Consider the following 17485-nt stretch of genomic DNA (forward strand, 5'->3'; position numbering starts at 1 on the left):
CTGGGAATCCCACCGATTAGGAGAACAGGGTTCTGAAATTGTGCTTAGAGAGATAGCTGTCAATCACTAAAAGCACCGCCCACTGGACTCTTGTACAAACACCAGGGATTTCAATTAATAAAATACAAGTTTTCCAACAAACCTATATATCTATCTGCTCTGCTTCTCCGCTATACCATGTTGTCCACAGTTACAATGTAACTGAACCTTACACTTAATATAAAAAAAAATGACATAACTAAAAGTAACTTAATTAACCTTGTTATATTTTGTTGCATGTAGTAGTGATAAAAAAGTACCTTGATTAGTGGTTTTATTTTACAATATTGTTAATAAAAGTTGAATGTCACTTGTTCAGTACACTGCAATATTATCATATTAAATAAATGTCAAAAATTGCTTAAAAAAATGAATAAAATATAAAGATCATCACCTTTTTGCCAGGGTAATCCCACTGAAAGGTGACTGCAGAATTAAACTCTACAGTCACAGTGCAATTTAAAACTAGTTGATCCCCTTCTAGCAGCTCGACTGTGTCTTTAGGAGAAAGGTACATGTCATAGTAATGGTATCCTGGAATTAAGAGAAGTCATGGAATAAGGTGGATAGAGCAGAAACAATCAACATACATATAGGACAAATTATATTATTTCCTACCCGTAAAGTGAATAAGGAAATAATTTGACATAAATGTCTTTCCGTCTATGATGGCCGCACACTGGACAAAGAGGGATTCTTTTATCTTTTCTGCAGGGATGATCATGCCTTCTTTATTGTCCCACATGACACTAATCCCATCCGGAATAATAACTGAGCTTTGCTAAAGGAATAAATGTAGAAATGTTAAATAAAATAATTGACTCGATCAAAAAGAATCAATAGAATTAAAGAGGTTGGTCTACTACTTTTATATTGATGGCTTACACTCCCTGACAAAAGTGATGTCGCTTATCTATGTTATGTAAATAAAATCTTATAACCTGACATTAAATTCATCCATTGGTTGTATAAAATAAATTGGCATCAATGCAGAAATATTGATCAGTTAATGGACACAGAATAGTCAGATTTTGGCAAGACAAAAGTTTTGTCACCTGGTCATATAATGCACACAATCCTAGTTTACATCCTCATCTGTGCTCAATAAATGATTGGTTAATTAGTGTGTGTATGTATAAAAAGAAACCCAGCACCCCAGACATTACCTTGAACTGCAACTTGAGCTCTGACAACATGCCAAAAATCCAACCTGCCTGGATTATCAAGAGGCTGAAGACCAGATCCACTGCAGAGGTGGCTGGAACCTTTAATGTGTCTCAGCGTCAAGTACAAAGAATTAAAGAAAGATTTGAAGAGACTGAAGATGTGTTTGACAAGCCCAGGTCGGGCAGATCCCACAAGACAACTGCTCAGGAGAAACGTTTGTTGGTTAGAAAATCCAAATCAAGCCCCTCTTCCACTGCAGCAGAGCTCCAACAAGCCTGGTCATCTCAAGTCCCTGTATCAACTAGAACAGTTTGTAGGATTTTGTTTCGAAATGGCCTCCATGGTCAAATCAGTGCCCGGAAGCCAGCACTAAACAAAAGGCAAATAAAAAAACCGTGTGGCATTTGCAAAGTCCCACAGCCTGCTAAACAGATGGACCCTGGAAAAGTGTCAGAAGGTGGATTTCTCTGATGAATCTTCAGCCGCCGCAAATACTTCAGGAGACCTACTGAAGCCCGTATGGATCCAAAATACACCCAGAAAACAGTTAAATTTGGTAGTGGAAAGATCATGGTCTTGGGTTACATTCAGTATGGGGGTGTGCAAAACATTTGCAAGGTGGAAGCAATATCAATAGCCTAAAATATCAAGAAGTACTAGCTACCTCTTATATTCCAAATCTTAAAAGGGGTAAAATTCTGCAGCAGGATGGTGCTCCATCTCATACATCCATCTCTACCACAAAGTTCCTCCAGGCAAAAAAGACTGGCCAGCCCAGTCACCAGACATGAACATCATTGAGCATGTTTGGGGTAGGATGATAGAGGAAGCTTGGAAGACAAAACCAAAGAATCTAGATGAACTCTGGGAGCCATGTAAGACTGCATTCTTTGCTATTCCTGATGACTTCATTAATAAATTGTATGAATCATTGTTGAACCGCATGGATGCAGTCCTTCAAGCTCATGGAAGTCACACAAAATATTATATATGACTCTAATAGCACCATAACTTCATTCTCCAATGTTATGCAATGTATATTTGCATTTTAAGTTAATTATTTGTTTGAATATCACATTACTTTCTGTGGGCGACAAAACTTTTGTCTTGCCAAAATCTGACCATTCTGTGTCAATTAACTGATCAATATTTCTGCATTGATGCCAATTTATTTTCTTAACCTAAACCACAGTTCGGAGGGCTTCAGCTTTCAAAAGAATAATTTATACAACCAGTGGATGAATTTAACATCAGGGTGTAAGCTTTTATTTACATAACATGGATAAGAGATATAACTTCTGTCATTGAGTGCATCCTTAGGATAGGTCATCAATCTTTGATCGATGGAGGGTGATAATCTGTTTCAGGTGTCGGCAGCAGCTGTAGCTGCTCCAATACAGCTCTGTCAAATCTGTTGTGGCTGCGGCTGGGTACTGCACTTGTGCCCCAAGTTCAAATCAATAGAGGCAAATGTTTAATACCCGGCCACAGCCGCAATTCCATCGACAGATCTGTACAGTTCCATTACTGAGCAGTTCTGGCCACTGTTGACACCGGGAACAGCTGATCAGTGAGAGTGTCAGGTTTCGCACCCCCTCCGATATGACATTGATGACCTGCTATTGGTTGGATAGCAGATAATGCTTCCAGCATGCTTGGCAGCACAACCCAGTCTTCCAGATGGTGCAGTCTCACCAGCCAACAGTCTGGATCACCTTGATCCTCCTTGCTCCCACAGTATTGAGTCCCAGGAGACTAGTGAACCCACACTAAGAAAATCCAAGGAGCTCATTACAACATTACTTCTTGATTGTGGCCTCTCACCCAGTGTGTTCCAAGAGAAACAGGAGGAGATGCTGTTTATTGATGCACAAAACTTAGAGCACCTACAGCCACAAGAAGATGACAGTGAGGAACAGCAAATTTTGTCTAAGGAGGAAGAGGATGACGAAACACAGTTGCCGATACATCAGGTTGTTAAGTCACTTGTCAGGAGGACCAGGGTGCGGTGGCGGAAGACGAGGTGATGGATGATGAAGTCACCGACCCAACCTGGGAATCTGGCATGTAGAGCTAGACCAGCAGTGCTGAGGGGGAGGGATCGGCAGCACCGAAATAGGCAGAAAGAGGCAGTGGGGTAACCAAAGGGCAAAGGTAGCCAACTTTTCCTCAGATTACTGACACCCCTGAATTTCTCCATCAAAGAGTTAGGTGTTCCCCAGTCTGGGACTTTTTTTAAAAAGAATTATTTGACAAAAGAATGGTCATTTTCAACCTGTGCCACACCAAGATCAGCAGGGGCATGACCACTAAGAGGCTAACTAGCACCAGCATGATCAAGCACATGTCATCTGAGCACCTGACCCGGTGGGTCGAAACGCCTGCATCCATGATTGGTGCCAGCACTGCCAGTGGGTGATACCACTGCGTCTTCCCTTGTGCTAGGAGCTTCAATATCCCCTGTCCTTGACACTGGCACAGATGCCTCCCATCCTGCATCTGTCCTTGCACATTCTGATGCACCATCATCAGACACTTTTTTTTATTATTATTATTATTATAAATTTTTATAGGGCCATTTATTCCATGGCGCTTTACATGTGAAATACGGGGCAAATATAGACAAATACATTAAACATGAGCAAAAAACAAGGCACAGGAGTACATAAGGAGGGAGGACTCTGCCCGCAAGGGCTCACAGTCTGCAGGGTATGGGTGATGATGCACTAGGAGAGGGTAGAGCTGGTTGTGCGGCGGTTCACTAGGTTCAGGATCACTGCAGGCTGTAGGCTTGTCAGAAGAGGTGAGTCTTCAGGTTCTTTTTGAAGGTTTCTATGATAGGCGAGAGTCTGATGTGCTGGGGTAGAGAGTTCCAGAGTATGGGGGAAGCATGGGAGAAGTCTTGGATGCGGTTGTGGGAAGAAGAGATGAGAGGGGAGTAGAGAAGGAGGTCTTGAGAGGATCGGAGGTTGCGTGTTGGTAGGTACCGGGAGATCATGTCACCGATGTATGGAGGAGATTGGTTGTGGATGGCTTTGTAGGTCATTATGAGGGTTTTGAACTGGAGTCTCTGGGCGATAGGAAGCTAGTGAAGGGCTTGGCATAGGGGAGAGGCTGGGGAATAGCGGGGAGGCAGGTAGATTAGTCGGGCAACAGAGTGTAGGATGGATTGGAGTGGTGCCAGAGTGCTAGAGGGGAGTCCAGAGAGTAGGAGGTTGCAGTAGTCGAGGCGGGAGATGATAAGGGCATGTGCAGCGCCCCAGAGTCCTGGTCATTGCAGTACTGATGCTCTGCCGCTAAGGGGGGCTATGGTACGTCTGATGGCACTGAAGGAATTAATCTGACCAGGTATCACATACACCAATACATTTCACAGTCGGGTCTCCAGGGGGAGCTAAGGGTTCTATTCATTAGGCCACTCCTCACACCTGGGTAAAACTGGGGGTCAGGCAGGAAGTTAGAGGAGAAAGCTGACTGGGTTGGAACCAGGCAACACCTTGTGGCAGAGGGTGTTGTGGGGGGAAGATTCAGTAGGGTCCCTGTCAGGGGTGGGATCCTGACAGAGGCCTGGCAACGAGAGAGAACGTCACGGGACCGTGCCTGCTCAGGATAGCGGCGGTGCCCTAAGAAAGGATCAGAAGCGAGATATATTGTGCTGAGTGAGAAACGAGATCAAAGCAAGAAGGAGAATACCAGTAGGAGTCGTGCTGTAAGACCGAGGCAACATCCTACTGAGGCGCATAGCCGGCGGCCGGAACGCCAAGGAAGTATATAGCTCCAGGCAATACTTCAAACCAACGGGACAGTCAGTCACAGGTGGGCTGTCTCAACCAAATCACCTAAGAAGACATAGGGGGCAACCTGTGGAGAGGGGCGACTCTAGGGTCCCGGAAGAGCTCCGAGCCTACCCGTCATACGGGTGCGTCCCAACCGTAACATCAGGGAGGGACGGATTAGCAGAACATCATCTAATCGAGTTGTGAGGGAACACGAGAAACAGACACAACAGTTGTGGGGACTATCCCGTAAGCACAGCAGGGGAGGACCACAACACATAGCGCTAGCAGGTAGGCACAGATTTCCACCTGCAAAGGGAATTCTGGAGGTGCCATCGGACCGGCCGGACTTGCGCAGCCTGGTTAACCGTATTCCGGACTGAGGACCCAGAGATCTTCAGTAAAGAGGTAAAGAGACTGCAACCTGGTGTCCTCATTATTTACTGCACCGCACCACAACAACATCATCATCTCTCACCACTCTTTCACTGGACGCCCCCGCGCAGGCAGGGCCACGGACCGGGTCTAGCCACCGTGACAACCCCATCAGAGCAGAGACTCAGAGGCCCCGGTACCGGGTACCCCTCGGCCCTGCAGGCGGCAGTGGGGGCGCTCCACATGCACTAGTGTTATGGTTCTCAATGGCAAGAGAACATAGCCCAGCAAACATACGAACTAGCTCTTGGAAGGATGGAAACTAAACTGACCATGAACTAAACCTGCCGCACAACTAACAGTAGCCGGGTAGCGTAGCCTGCGTTTTATCCCTAGACGCCCAGCGCCGGCCGGAGGACTAACTAATCCTGGCAGAGGAAAATATAGTCCTGGCTCACCTCTAGAGAAATTTCCCCGAAAGGCAGACAGAGGCCCCCACAAATATTGGCGGTGATTTTAGATGAAATGACAAACGTAGTATGAAAATAGGTTTAGCAAAATTGAGGTCCGCTTACTAGATAGCAGGAAGACAGAAAGGGCACTTTCATGGTCAGCTGAAAACCCTATCAAAATACCATCCTGAAATTACTTTAAGACTCTAGTATTAACTCATAACATCAGAGTGGCAATTTCAGATCACAAGAGCTTTCCAGACACAGAAACGAAACTACAGCTGTGAACTGGAACAAAATGCAAAAACAAACAAGGACTAAGTCCAACTTAGCTGGGAGTTGTCTAGCAGCAGGAACATGCACAGAAAGGCTTCTGATTACAATGTTGACCGGCATGGAAGTGACAGAGGAGCAAGGCTAAATAGCGACTCCCACATCCTGATGGAAACAGGTGAACAGAGAGGATGATGCACACCAGTTCAATTCCACCAGTGGCCACCGGGGGAGCCCAAAATCCAATTTCACAACAGTACCCCCCCCTCAAGGAGGGGGCACCGAACCCTCACCAGAACCACCAGGGCGATCAGGATGAGCCCTATGAAAGGCACGGACCAAATCGGAGGCATGAACATCAGAGGCAGTCACCCAAGAATTATCCTCCTGACCGTATCCCTTCCATTTGACCAGATACTGGAGTTTCCGTCTGGAAACACGGGAGTCCAAGATTTTTTTCACAACGTACTCCAACTCGCCCTCAACCAACACCGGAGCAGGAGGCTCAACGGAAGGCACAACCGATACCTCATACCTGCGCAATAATGACCGATGAAAAACATTATGAATAGAAAAAGATGCAGGGAGGTCCAAACGGAAGGACACAGGGTTAAGAATCTCCAATATCTTGTACGGGCCGATGAACCGAGGCTTAAACTTGGGAGAAGAAACCCTCATAGGGACAAAACGAGAAGACAACCACACCAAGTCCCCAACACAAAGCCGAGGACCAACCCGACGCCGGCGGTTGGCAAAAAGCTGAGTCTTCTCCTGGGACAACTTCAAATTGTCCACTACCTGCCCCCAAATCTGATGCAACCTCTCCACCACAGCATCCACTCCAGGACAATCCGAAGATTCCACCTGACCAGAAGAAAATCGAGGATGAAACCCCGAATTACAGAAAAAGGGAGACACCAAGGTGGCAGAACTGGCCCGATTATTGAGGGCAAACTCCGCTAAAGGCAAAAAAGCAACCCAATCATCCTGATCTGCAGACACAAAACACCTCAAATATGTCTCCAAGGTCTGATTCGTCCGCTCGGTCTGGCCATTAGTCTGAGGATGGAAAGCAGACGAGAAAGACAAATCTATGCCCATCCTAGCACAGAATGCTCGCCAAAATCTAGACACGAATTGGGTACCTCTGTCAGAAACGATATTCTCCGGAATACCATGCAAACGGACCACATTTTGAAAAAACAGAGGAACCAACTCGGAAGAAGAAGGCAACTTAGGCAGGGGAACCAAATGGACCATCTTAGAGAAACGATCACACACCACCCAGATGACAGACATCTTCTGAGAAACAGGAAGATCCGAAATAAAATCCATCGAGATGTGCGTCCAGGGCCTCTTCGGGATAGGCAAGGGCAACAACAATCCACTAGCCCGAGAACAACAAGGCTTGGCCCGAGCACAAACGTCACAAGACTGCACGAAGCCTCGCACATCTCGAGACAGGGAAGGCCACCAGAAGGACCTTGCCACCAAATCCCTGGTACCAAAGATTCCAGGATGACCTGCCAACGCAGAAGAATGAACCTCAGAAATGACTTTACTGGTCCAATCATCAGGAACAAACAGTCTACCAGGTGGGCAACGATCAGGTCTATCCGCCTGAAACTCCTGCAAGGCCCGCCGCAGGTCTGGAGAAACGGCAGACAATATCACTCCATCCTTAAGGATACCTGTAGGTTCAGAATTACCAGGGGAGTCAGGCTCAAAACTCCTAGAAAGGGCATCCGCCTTAACATTCTTAGAACCCGGCAGGTAGGACACCACAAAATTAAACCGAGAGAAAAACAACGACCAGCGCGCCTGTCTAGGATTCAGGCGTCTGGCGGACTCAAGATAAATTAGATTTTTGTGGTCAGTCAATACCACCACCTGATGTCTAGCCCCCTCAAGCCAATGACGCCACTCCTCAAAAGCCCACTTCATGGCCAAAAGCTCCCGATTCCCAACATCATAATTCCGCTCGGCGGGCGAAAATTTACGCGAGAAAAAAGCACAAGGTCTCATCACGGAGCAATCGGAACTTCTCTGCGACAAAACCGCCCCAGCTCCGATTTCAGAAGCGTCGACCTCAACCTCAAAAGGAAGAGCAACATCAGGCTGACGCAACACAGGGGCGGAAGAAAAGCGGCGCTTAAGCTCCCGAAAGGCCTCCACAGCAGCAGGGGACCAATCAGCAACATCAGCACCCTTCTTAGTCAAATCAGTCAATGGTTTAACAACATCAGAAAAACCAGCAATAAATCGACGATAAAAGTTAGCAAAGCCCAAAAATTTCTGAAGACTCTTAAGAGAAGAGGGTTGCGTCCAATCACAAATAGCCTGAACCTTGACAGGATCCATCTCGATGGAAGAGGGGGAAAAAATATATCCCAAAAAGGAAATCTTTTGAACCCCAAAAACGCACTTAGAACCCTTCACACACAAGGAATTAGACCGCAAAACCTGAAAAACCCTCCTGACCTGCTGGACATGAGAGTCCCAGTCATCCGAAAAAATCAAAATATCATCCAGATACACAATCATAAATTTATCCAAATAATCACGGAAAATGTCATGCATAAAGGACTGAAAGACTGAAGGGGCATTTGAAAGACCAAAAGGCATCACCAAATACTCAAAGTGGCCCTCGGGCGTATTAAATGCGGTTTTCCACTCATCCCCCTGCTTAATTCGCACCAAATTATACGCCCCACGAAGATCTATCTTAGAGAACCACTTGGCCCCCTTTATGCGAGCAAACAAATCAGTCAGCAGTGGCAACGGATATTGATATTTAACCGTGATTTTATTCAAAAGCCGATAATCAATGCACGGCCTCAAAGAGCCATCTTTCTTAGCCACAAAGAAAAAACCGGCTCCTAAGGGAGATGACGAAGGACGAATATGTCCCTTTTCCAAGGACTCCTTTATATATTCTCGCATAGCAGCATGTTCAGGCACAGACAGATTAAATAAACGACCCTTAGGGTATTTACTACCCGGAATTAAATCTATGGCACAATCGCACTCCCGGTGCGGAGGTAATGAACCAAGCTTAGGTTCTTCAAAAACGTCACGATATTCAGTCAAGAATTCAGGAATCTCAGAGGGAATAGATGATAAAATGGAAACCACAGGTACGTCCCCATGCGTCCCCTTACATCCCCAGCTTAACACAGACATAGCTTTCCAGTCAAGGACTGGGTTATGAGATTGCAGCCATGGCAATCCAAGCACCAACACATCATGTAGGTTATACAGCACAAGAAAGCGAATAATCTCCTGGTGATCCGGATTAATCCGCATAGTTACTTGTGTCCAGTATTGTGGTTTATTGCTAGCCAATGGGGTGGAGTCAATCCCCTTCAGGGGTATAGGAGTTTCAAGAGGCTCCAAATCATACCCACAGCGTTTGGCAAAGGACCAATCCATAAGACTCAAAGCGGCGCCAGAGTCGACATAGGCATCCGCGGTAATAGATGATAAAGAACAAATCAGGGTCACAGATAGAATAAACTTAGACTGTAAAGTGCCAATTGAAACAGACTTATCAAGCTTCTTAGTACGCTTAGAGCATGCTGATATAACATGAGTTGAATCACCGCAATAGAAGCACAACCCATTTTTTCGTCTAAAATTCTGCCGTTCACTTCTGGACAGAATTCTATCACATTGCATATTCTCTGGCGTCTTCTCAATAGACACCGCCAAATGGTGCACAGGTTTGCGCTCCCGCAGACGCCTATCGATCTGGATTGCCATTGTCATGGACTCATTCAGACCCGCAGGCACAGGGAACCCCACCATAACATCCTTAATGGCATCAGAGAGACCCTCTCTGAAATTCGCCGCCAGGGCGCACTCATTCCACTGAGTAAGCACAGCCCATTTACGGAATTTCTGGCAGTATATTTCAGCTTCGTCTTGCCCCTGAGATAGGGACATCAAGGCCTTTTCCGCCTGAAGTTCTAACTGAGGTTCCTCATAAAGCAACCCCAAGGCCAGAAAAAACGCATCCACATTGAGCAACGCAGGATCCCCTGGAGCCAATGCAAAAGCCCAATCCTGAGGGTCGCCCCGGAGCAAAGAAATCACAATCCTGACCTGCTGAGCAGGATCTCCAGCAGAGCGAGATTTCAGGGACAAAAACAACTTGCAATTATTTTTGAAATTTTGAAAGCAAGATCTATTCCCCGAGAAAAATTCAGGCAAAGGAATTCTAGGTTCAGATATAGGAACATGAACAACAAAATCTTGTAAGTTTTGAACTTTCGTGGTGAGATTATTCAAACCTGCAGCTAAACTCTGAATATCCATTTTAAACAGGTGAACACAGAGCCATTCCAGGATTAGAAGGAGAGAGAGAGAGAAAGGCTGCAATATAGGCAGACTTGCAAGAGATACAATTACAAGCACACTCAGAACTGAGGGGAAAAAAAATAAAAAATCTTCAGCAGACTTCTCTTTTCTCTCCTTTCTCTGTCAATTAATTTAACCCTTTTGGGCCGGTCAAACTGTTATGGTTCTCAATGGCAAGAGAACATAGCCCAGCAAACATACGAACTAGCTCTTGGAAGGATGGAAACTAAACTGACCATGAACTAAACCTGCCGCACAACTAACAGTAGCCGGGTAGCGTAGCCTGCGTTTTATCCCTAGACGCCCAGCGCCGGCCGGAGGACTAACTAATCCTGGCAGAGGAAAATATAGTCCTGGCTCACCTCTAGAGAAATTTCCCCGAAAGGCAGACAGAGGCCCCCACAAATATTGGCGGTGATTTTAGATGAAATGACAAACGTAGTATGAAAATAGGTTTAGCAAAATTGAGGTCCGCTTACTAGATAGCAGGAAGACAGAAAGGGCACTTTCATGGTCAGCTGAAAACCCTATCAAAATACCATCCTGAAATTACTTTAAGACTCTAGTATTAACTCATAACATCAGAGTGGCAATTTCAGATCACAAGAGCTTTCCAGACACAGAAACGAAACTACAGCTGTGAACTGGAACAAAATGCAAAAACAAACAAGGACGAAGTCCAACTTAGCTGGGAGTTGTCTAGCAGCAGGAACATGCACAGAAAGGCTTCTGATTACAATGTTGACCGGCATGGAAGTGACAGAGGAGCAAGGCTAAATAGCGACTCCCACATCCAGATGGAAACAGGTGAACAGAGAGGATGATGCACACCAGTTCAATTCCACCAGTGGCCACCGGGGGAGCCCAAAATCCAATTTCACAACAGTTATTCCTTTAAGTAATTCTGCCATGGTTTGCGGTTTGTCTCTTAGACAAATTAGCTTCAGAAAAACCTGTTGATGCTTCTCTGAGGCAGTGCTGCAGAGCTTCCAGCTGGCAGGAGGGGGTGCAGGAACTGATGTATGATGTGGAAGAAACCCTGATAGAAGAAGGGCCAGCAATCATCAGTGTTGCAAGCACATGTGCCATACCAGGGTGGGACTCAACTCCAGTCGGTATAATGTTTACCCAGTGTACCGTCAGGGAAATGTAGCATCCCTGGCCACGAGCCCTTGTCCACATGTCAGTCGTTAAGTGGACAATTCCAGTAACTGCATTGGCAAGAGCACGAGAGATGTTCTTGGACACATGCTGGTACAAGACGGGGACGCCACACTGGGAGAAAAAGTGATGGCTGCCACCATGAGTCGGCAAAAATCCTTTGTGTCAACAAGACTAAACGGCAACATTTCCACGGCAAGCAGCCTGGGAATGTGCCCATTTAGCCTTTGGGCCTGTGGGTGAGTGGCTAGAAACTTTCTCTTTCATTTCAAGGCCTGGGGTAGGGTCAGCTGAACGCTGTGCTAGGACAAGGATTTAAAAGTCTAAGACTTTTTTAAAAAGAATTCTTTGACAAAATAATGGTCATTTTCAACCTGTGCCACACCAAGATTAGCAGGGGCATGACCACTAAGAGGCTAACTAGCACGAGCATGATCAAGCACATGTCATCTGAGCACCTGACTCGGTCACCAATGACCTACTGACTGCCAGGAGCAAGCGACACTACTCTGTCCTCCTTCTCCTGGACCTGTCTTCTGCCTTCGACACTGTGGACCACTCCCTTCTGCTACAAATCCTCTCATCTCTTGGCATCACAGACTTGGCCCTTTCCTGGATCTCGTCATATCTGACAGACCGGACATTCAGTGTCTCCCTCCCCCACACCACCTCCTCACCTCGCTCCTTGTCAGTCAGTATTCCTCAAGGCTCTGTTCTAGGACCCCTACTCTTCTCCATCTACACCTTCGGTCTGGGACAGCTCATAGAATCCCAGGGTATGCAGTACCATCTCTATGCTGACGACATGCAGATCTACCTATCCGGACCTGACCTCACCTCCTTACTTACCAAAATCCCGCACTCTCTGTCTGCTATTTCAGCCTTCTTTTCTGCTCGCCTTCTACAACTGAACATGGACAAAACAGAATTCATCATCTTTCCCCCATCTCACTCTACCCCTCCACCAGACCTATCCATCAATGGGTGATCCTCGACTCTGCCCTCTCTTTCAAGCCACATATCCAAGCACTTGACTCCTCCTTCCACCTTAAACTCAAAAACATTTCCCTGATCCGTGCATTCCTTAACCGCGACACCGCAAAAACACTAGTGTGTTGTGAAATTGGATTTTGGGCTCCCCCGGTGGCCACTGGTGGAATTGAACTGGTGTGCATCATCCTCTCTGTTCACCTGTTTCCATCAGGATGTGGGAGTCGCTATTTAGCCTTGCTCCTCTGTCACTTCCATGCCGGTCAACATTGTAATCAGAAGCCTTTCTGTGCATGTTCCTGCTGCTAGACAACTCCCAGCTAAGTTGGACTTAGTCCTTGTTTGTTTTTGCATTTTGTTCCAGTTCACAGCTGTAGTTTCGTTTCTGTGTCTGGAAAGCTCTTGTGATCTGAAATTGCCACTCTGATGTTATGAGTTAATACTAGAGTCTTAAAGTAATTTCAGGATGGTATTTTGATAGGGTTTTCAGCTGACCATGAAAGTGCCCTTTCTGTCTTCCTGCTATCTAGTAAGCGGACCTCAATTTTGCTAAACCTATTTTCATACTACGTTTGTCATTTCATCTAAAATCACCGCCAATATTTGTGGGGGCCTCTGTCTGCCTTTCGGGGAAATTTCTCTAGAGGTGAGCCAGGACTATATTTTCCTCTGCCAGGATTAGTTAGTCCTCCGGCCGGCGCTGGGCGTCTAGGGATAAAACGCAGGCAACGCTACCCGGCTACTGTTAGTTGTGCGGCAGGTTTAGTTCATGGTCAGTTTAGTTTCCATCCTTCCAAGAGCTAGTTCGTATGTTTGCTGGGCTATGTTCTCTTGCCATTGAGAACCATAACAGTTTGACCGGCCAAAAAGGGTTAAATTAATTGACAGAGAAAGGAGAGAATAGAGAAGTCTGCTGAAGATTTTTTTTTTTTTTTTTTTCTCAGTTCTGAGTGTGCTTGTAATTGAATCTCTTGCAAGTCTGCCTATATTGCAGCCTTTCTCTCTCTCTCTCCTTCTAATCCTGGAATGGCTCTGTGTTCACCTGTTTAAAATGGATATTCAGAGTTTAGCTGCAGGTTTGAATAATCTCACCACGAAAGTTCAAAACTTACAAGATTTTGTTGTTCATGTTCCTATATCTGAACCTAGAATTCCTTTGCCTGAATTTTTCTCGGGGAATAGATCTTGCTTTCAAAATTTCAAAAATAATTGCAAGTTGTTTTTGTCCCTGAAATCTCGCTCTGCTGGAGATCCTGCTCAGCAGGTCAGGATTGTGATTTCTTTGCTCCGGGGCGACCCTCAGGATTGGGCTTTTGCATTGGCTCCAGGGGATCCTGCGTTGCTCAATGTGGATGCGTTTTTTCTGGCCTTGGGGTTGCTTTATGAGGAACCTCAGTTAGAACTTCAGGCGGAAAAGGCCTTGATGTCCCTATCTCAGGGGCAAGACGAAGCTGAAATATACTGCCAGAAATTCCGTAAATGGGCTGTGCTTACTCAGTGGAATGAGTGCGCCCTGGCGGCGAATTTCAGAGAGGGTCTCTCTGATGCCATTAAGGATGTTATGGTGGGGTTCCCTGTGCCTGCGGGTCAGAATGAGTCCATGACAATGGCTATCCAGATCGATAGGCGTCTGCGGGAGCGCAAACCTGTGCACCATTTGGCGGTGTCTACTGAGAAGACGCCAGAGAATATGCAATGTGATAGAATTCTGTCCAGAAGTGAACGGCAGAATTTTAGACGAAAAAATGGGTTGTGCTTCTATTGCGGTGATTCAACTCATGTTATATCAGCATGCTCTAAGCGTACTAAGAAGCTTGATAAGTCTGTTTCAATTGGCACTTTACAGTCTAAGTTTATTCTATCTGTGACCCTGATTTGTTCTTTATCATCTATTACCGCGGATGCCTATGTCGACTCTGGCGCCGCTTTGAGTCTTATGGATTGGTCCTTTGCCAAACGCTGTGGGTATGATTTGGAGCCTCTTGAAACTCCTATACCCCTGAAGGGGATTGACTCCACCCCATTGGCTAGCAATAAACCACAATACTGGACACAAGTAACTATGCGGATTAATCCGGATCACCAGGAGATTATTCGCTTTCTTGTGCTGTATAACCTACATGATGTGTTGGTGCTTGGATTGCCATGGCTGCAATCTCATAACCCAGTCCTTGACTGGAAAGCTATGTCTGTGTTAAGCTGGGGATGTAAGGGGACGCATGGGGACGTACCTGTGGTTTCCATTTTATCATCTATTCCCTCTGAGATTCCTGAATTCTTGACTGAATATCGTGACGTTTTTGAAGAACCTAAGCTTGGTTCATTACCTCCGCACCGGGAGTGCGATTGTGCCATAGATTTGATTCCGGGTAGTAAATACCCTAAGGGTCGTTTATTTAATCTGTCTGTGCCTGAACATGCTGCTATGCGAGAATATATAAAGGAGTCCTTGGAAAAGGGACATATTCGTCCTTCGTCATCTCCCTTAGGAGCCGGTTTTTTCTTTGTGGCTAAGAAAGATGGCTCTTTGAGGCCGTGCATTGATTATCGGCTTTTGAATAAAATCACGGTTAAATATCAATATCCGTTGCCACTGCTGACTGATTTGTTTGCTCGCATAAAGGGGGCCAAGTGGTTCTCTAAGATAGATCTTCGTGGGGCGTATAATTTGGTGCGAATTAAGCAGGGGGATGAGTGGAAAACCGCATTTAATACGCCCGAGGGCCACTTTGAGTATTTGGTGATGCCTTTTGGTCTTTCAAATGCCCCTTCAGTCTTTCAGTCCTTTATGCATGACATTTTCCGTGATTATTTGGATAAATTTATGATTGTGTATCTGGATGATATTTTGATTTTTTCGGATGACTGGGACTCTCATGTCCAGCAGGTCAGGAGGGTTTTTCAGGTTTTGCGGTCTAATTCCTTGTGTGTGAAGGGTTCTAAGTGCGTTTTTGGGGTTCAAAAGATTTCCTTTTTGGGATATATTTTTTCCCCCTCTTCCATCGAGATGGATCCTGTCAAGGTTCAGGCTATTTGTGATTGGACGCAACCCTCTTCTCTTAAGAGTCTTCAGAAATTTTTGGGCTTTGCTAACTTTTATCGTCGATTTATTGCTGGTTTTTCTGATGTTGTTAAACCATTGACTGATTTGACTAAGAAGGGTGCTGATGTTGCTGATTGGTCCCCTGCTGCTGTGGAGGCCTTTCGGGAGCTTAAGCGCCGCTTTTCTTCCGCCCCTGTGTTGCGTCAGCCTGATGTTGCTCTTCCTTTTGAGGTTGAGGTCGACGCTTCTGAAATCGGAGCTGGGGCGGTTTTGTCGCAGAGAAGTTCCGATTGCTCCGTGATGAGACCTTGTGCTTTTTTCTCGTGTAAATTTTCGCCCGCCGAGCGGAATTATGATGTTGGGAATCGGGAGCTTTTGGCCATGAAGTGGGCTTTTGAGGAGTGGCGTCATTGGCTTGAGGGGGCTAGACATCAGGTGGTGGTATTGACTGACCACAAAAATCTAATTTATCTTGAGTCCGCCAGACGCCTGAATCCTAGACAGGCGCGCTGGTCGTTGTTTTTCTCTCGGTTTAATTTTGTGGTGTCCTACCTGCCGGGTTCTAAGAATGTTAAGGCGGATGCCCTTTCTAGGAGTTTTGAGCCTGACTCCCCTGGTAATTCTGAACCTACAGGTATCCTTAAGGATGGAGTGATATTGTCTGCCGTTTCTCCAGACCTGCGGCGGGCCTTGCAGGAGTTTCAGGCGGATAGACCTGATCGTTGCCCACCTGGTAGACTGTTTGTTCCTGATGATTGGACCAGTAAAGTCATTTCTGAGGTTCATTCTTCTGCGTTGGCAGGTCATCCTGGAATCTTTGGTACCAGGGATTTGGTGGCAAGGTCCTTCTGGTGGCCTTCCCTGTCTCGAGATGTGCGAGGCTTCGTGCAGTCTTGTGACGTTTGTGCTCGGGCCAAGCCTTGTTGTTCTCGGGCTAGTGGATTGTTGTTGCCCTTGCCTATCCCGAAGAGGCCCTGGACGCACATCTCGATGGATTTTATTTCGGATCTTCCTGTTTCTCAGAAGATGTCTGTCATCTGGGTGGTGTGTGATCGTTTCTCTAAGATGGTCCATTTGGTTCCCCTGCCTAAGTTGCCTTCTTCTTCCGAGTTGGTTCCTCTGTTTTTTCAAAATGTGGTCCGTTTGCATGGTATTCCGGAGAATATCGTTTCTGACAGAGGTACCCAATTCGTGTCTAGATTTTGGCGAGCATTCTGTGCTAGGATGGGCATAGATTTGTCTTTCTCGTCTGCTTTCCATCCTCAGACTAATGGCCAGACCGAGCGGACGACATATTTGACATATTTGAGGTGTTTTGTGTCTGCAGATCAGGATGATTGGGTTGCTTTTTTGCCTTTAGCGGAGTTTGCCCTCAATAATCGGGCCAGTTCTGCCACCTTGGTGTCTCCCTTTTTCTGTAATTCGGGGTTTCATCCTCGATTTTCTTCTGGTCAGGTGGAATCTTCGGATTGTCCTGGAGTGGATGCTGTGGTGGAGAGGTTGCATCAGATTTGGGGGCAGGTAGTGGACAATTTGAAGTTGTCCCAGGAGAAGACTCAGCTTTTTGCCAACCGCCGGCGTCGGGTTGGTCCTCGGCTTTGTGTTGGGGACTTGGTGTGGTTGTCTTCTCGTTTTGTCCCTATGAGGGTTTCTTCTCCCAAGTTTAAGCCTCGGTTCATCGGCCCGTACAAGATATTGGAGATTCTTAACCCTGTGTCCTTCCGTTTGGACCTCCCTGCATCTTTTTCTATTCATAATGTTTTTCATCGGTCATTATTGCGCAGGTATGAGGTACCGGTCGTGCCTTCCGTTGAGCCTCCTGCTCCGGTGTTGGTTGAGGGCGAGTTGGA

The 17485-nt window shown here is 46.2% G+C and overlaps 1 protein-coding gene across 1 annotated transcript in view; it reads right to left on the bottom strand.

Annotated features, from left to right (window-relative positions):
• FLT4 (fms related receptor tyrosine kinase 4) overlaps positions 1-17485 on the bottom strand; it is a 257103-nt gene that overhangs the window by 72604 nt on the left and 167014 nt on the right. Inside the window, exons 5-6 of the mRNA XM_077266308.1 lie at positions 658-820; positions 434-573 (exon numbers count right to left, since the gene is read on the bottom strand). Coding sequence (XP_077122423.1) covers positions 434-573; positions 658-820 — 303 coding nt within the window. The remainder of the gene's footprint in view (positions 1-433; positions 574-657; positions 821-17485) is intronic.

The sequence above is a fragment of the Ranitomeya variabilis genome, chromosome 5 (genome assembly GCF_051348905.1).
Source record: "Ranitomeya variabilis isolate aRanVar5 chromosome 5, aRanVar5.hap1, whole genome shotgun sequence".
Taxonomy (NCBI): Eukaryota; Metazoa; Chordata; class Amphibia; order Anura; family Dendrobatidae; genus Ranitomeya; species Ranitomeya variabilis.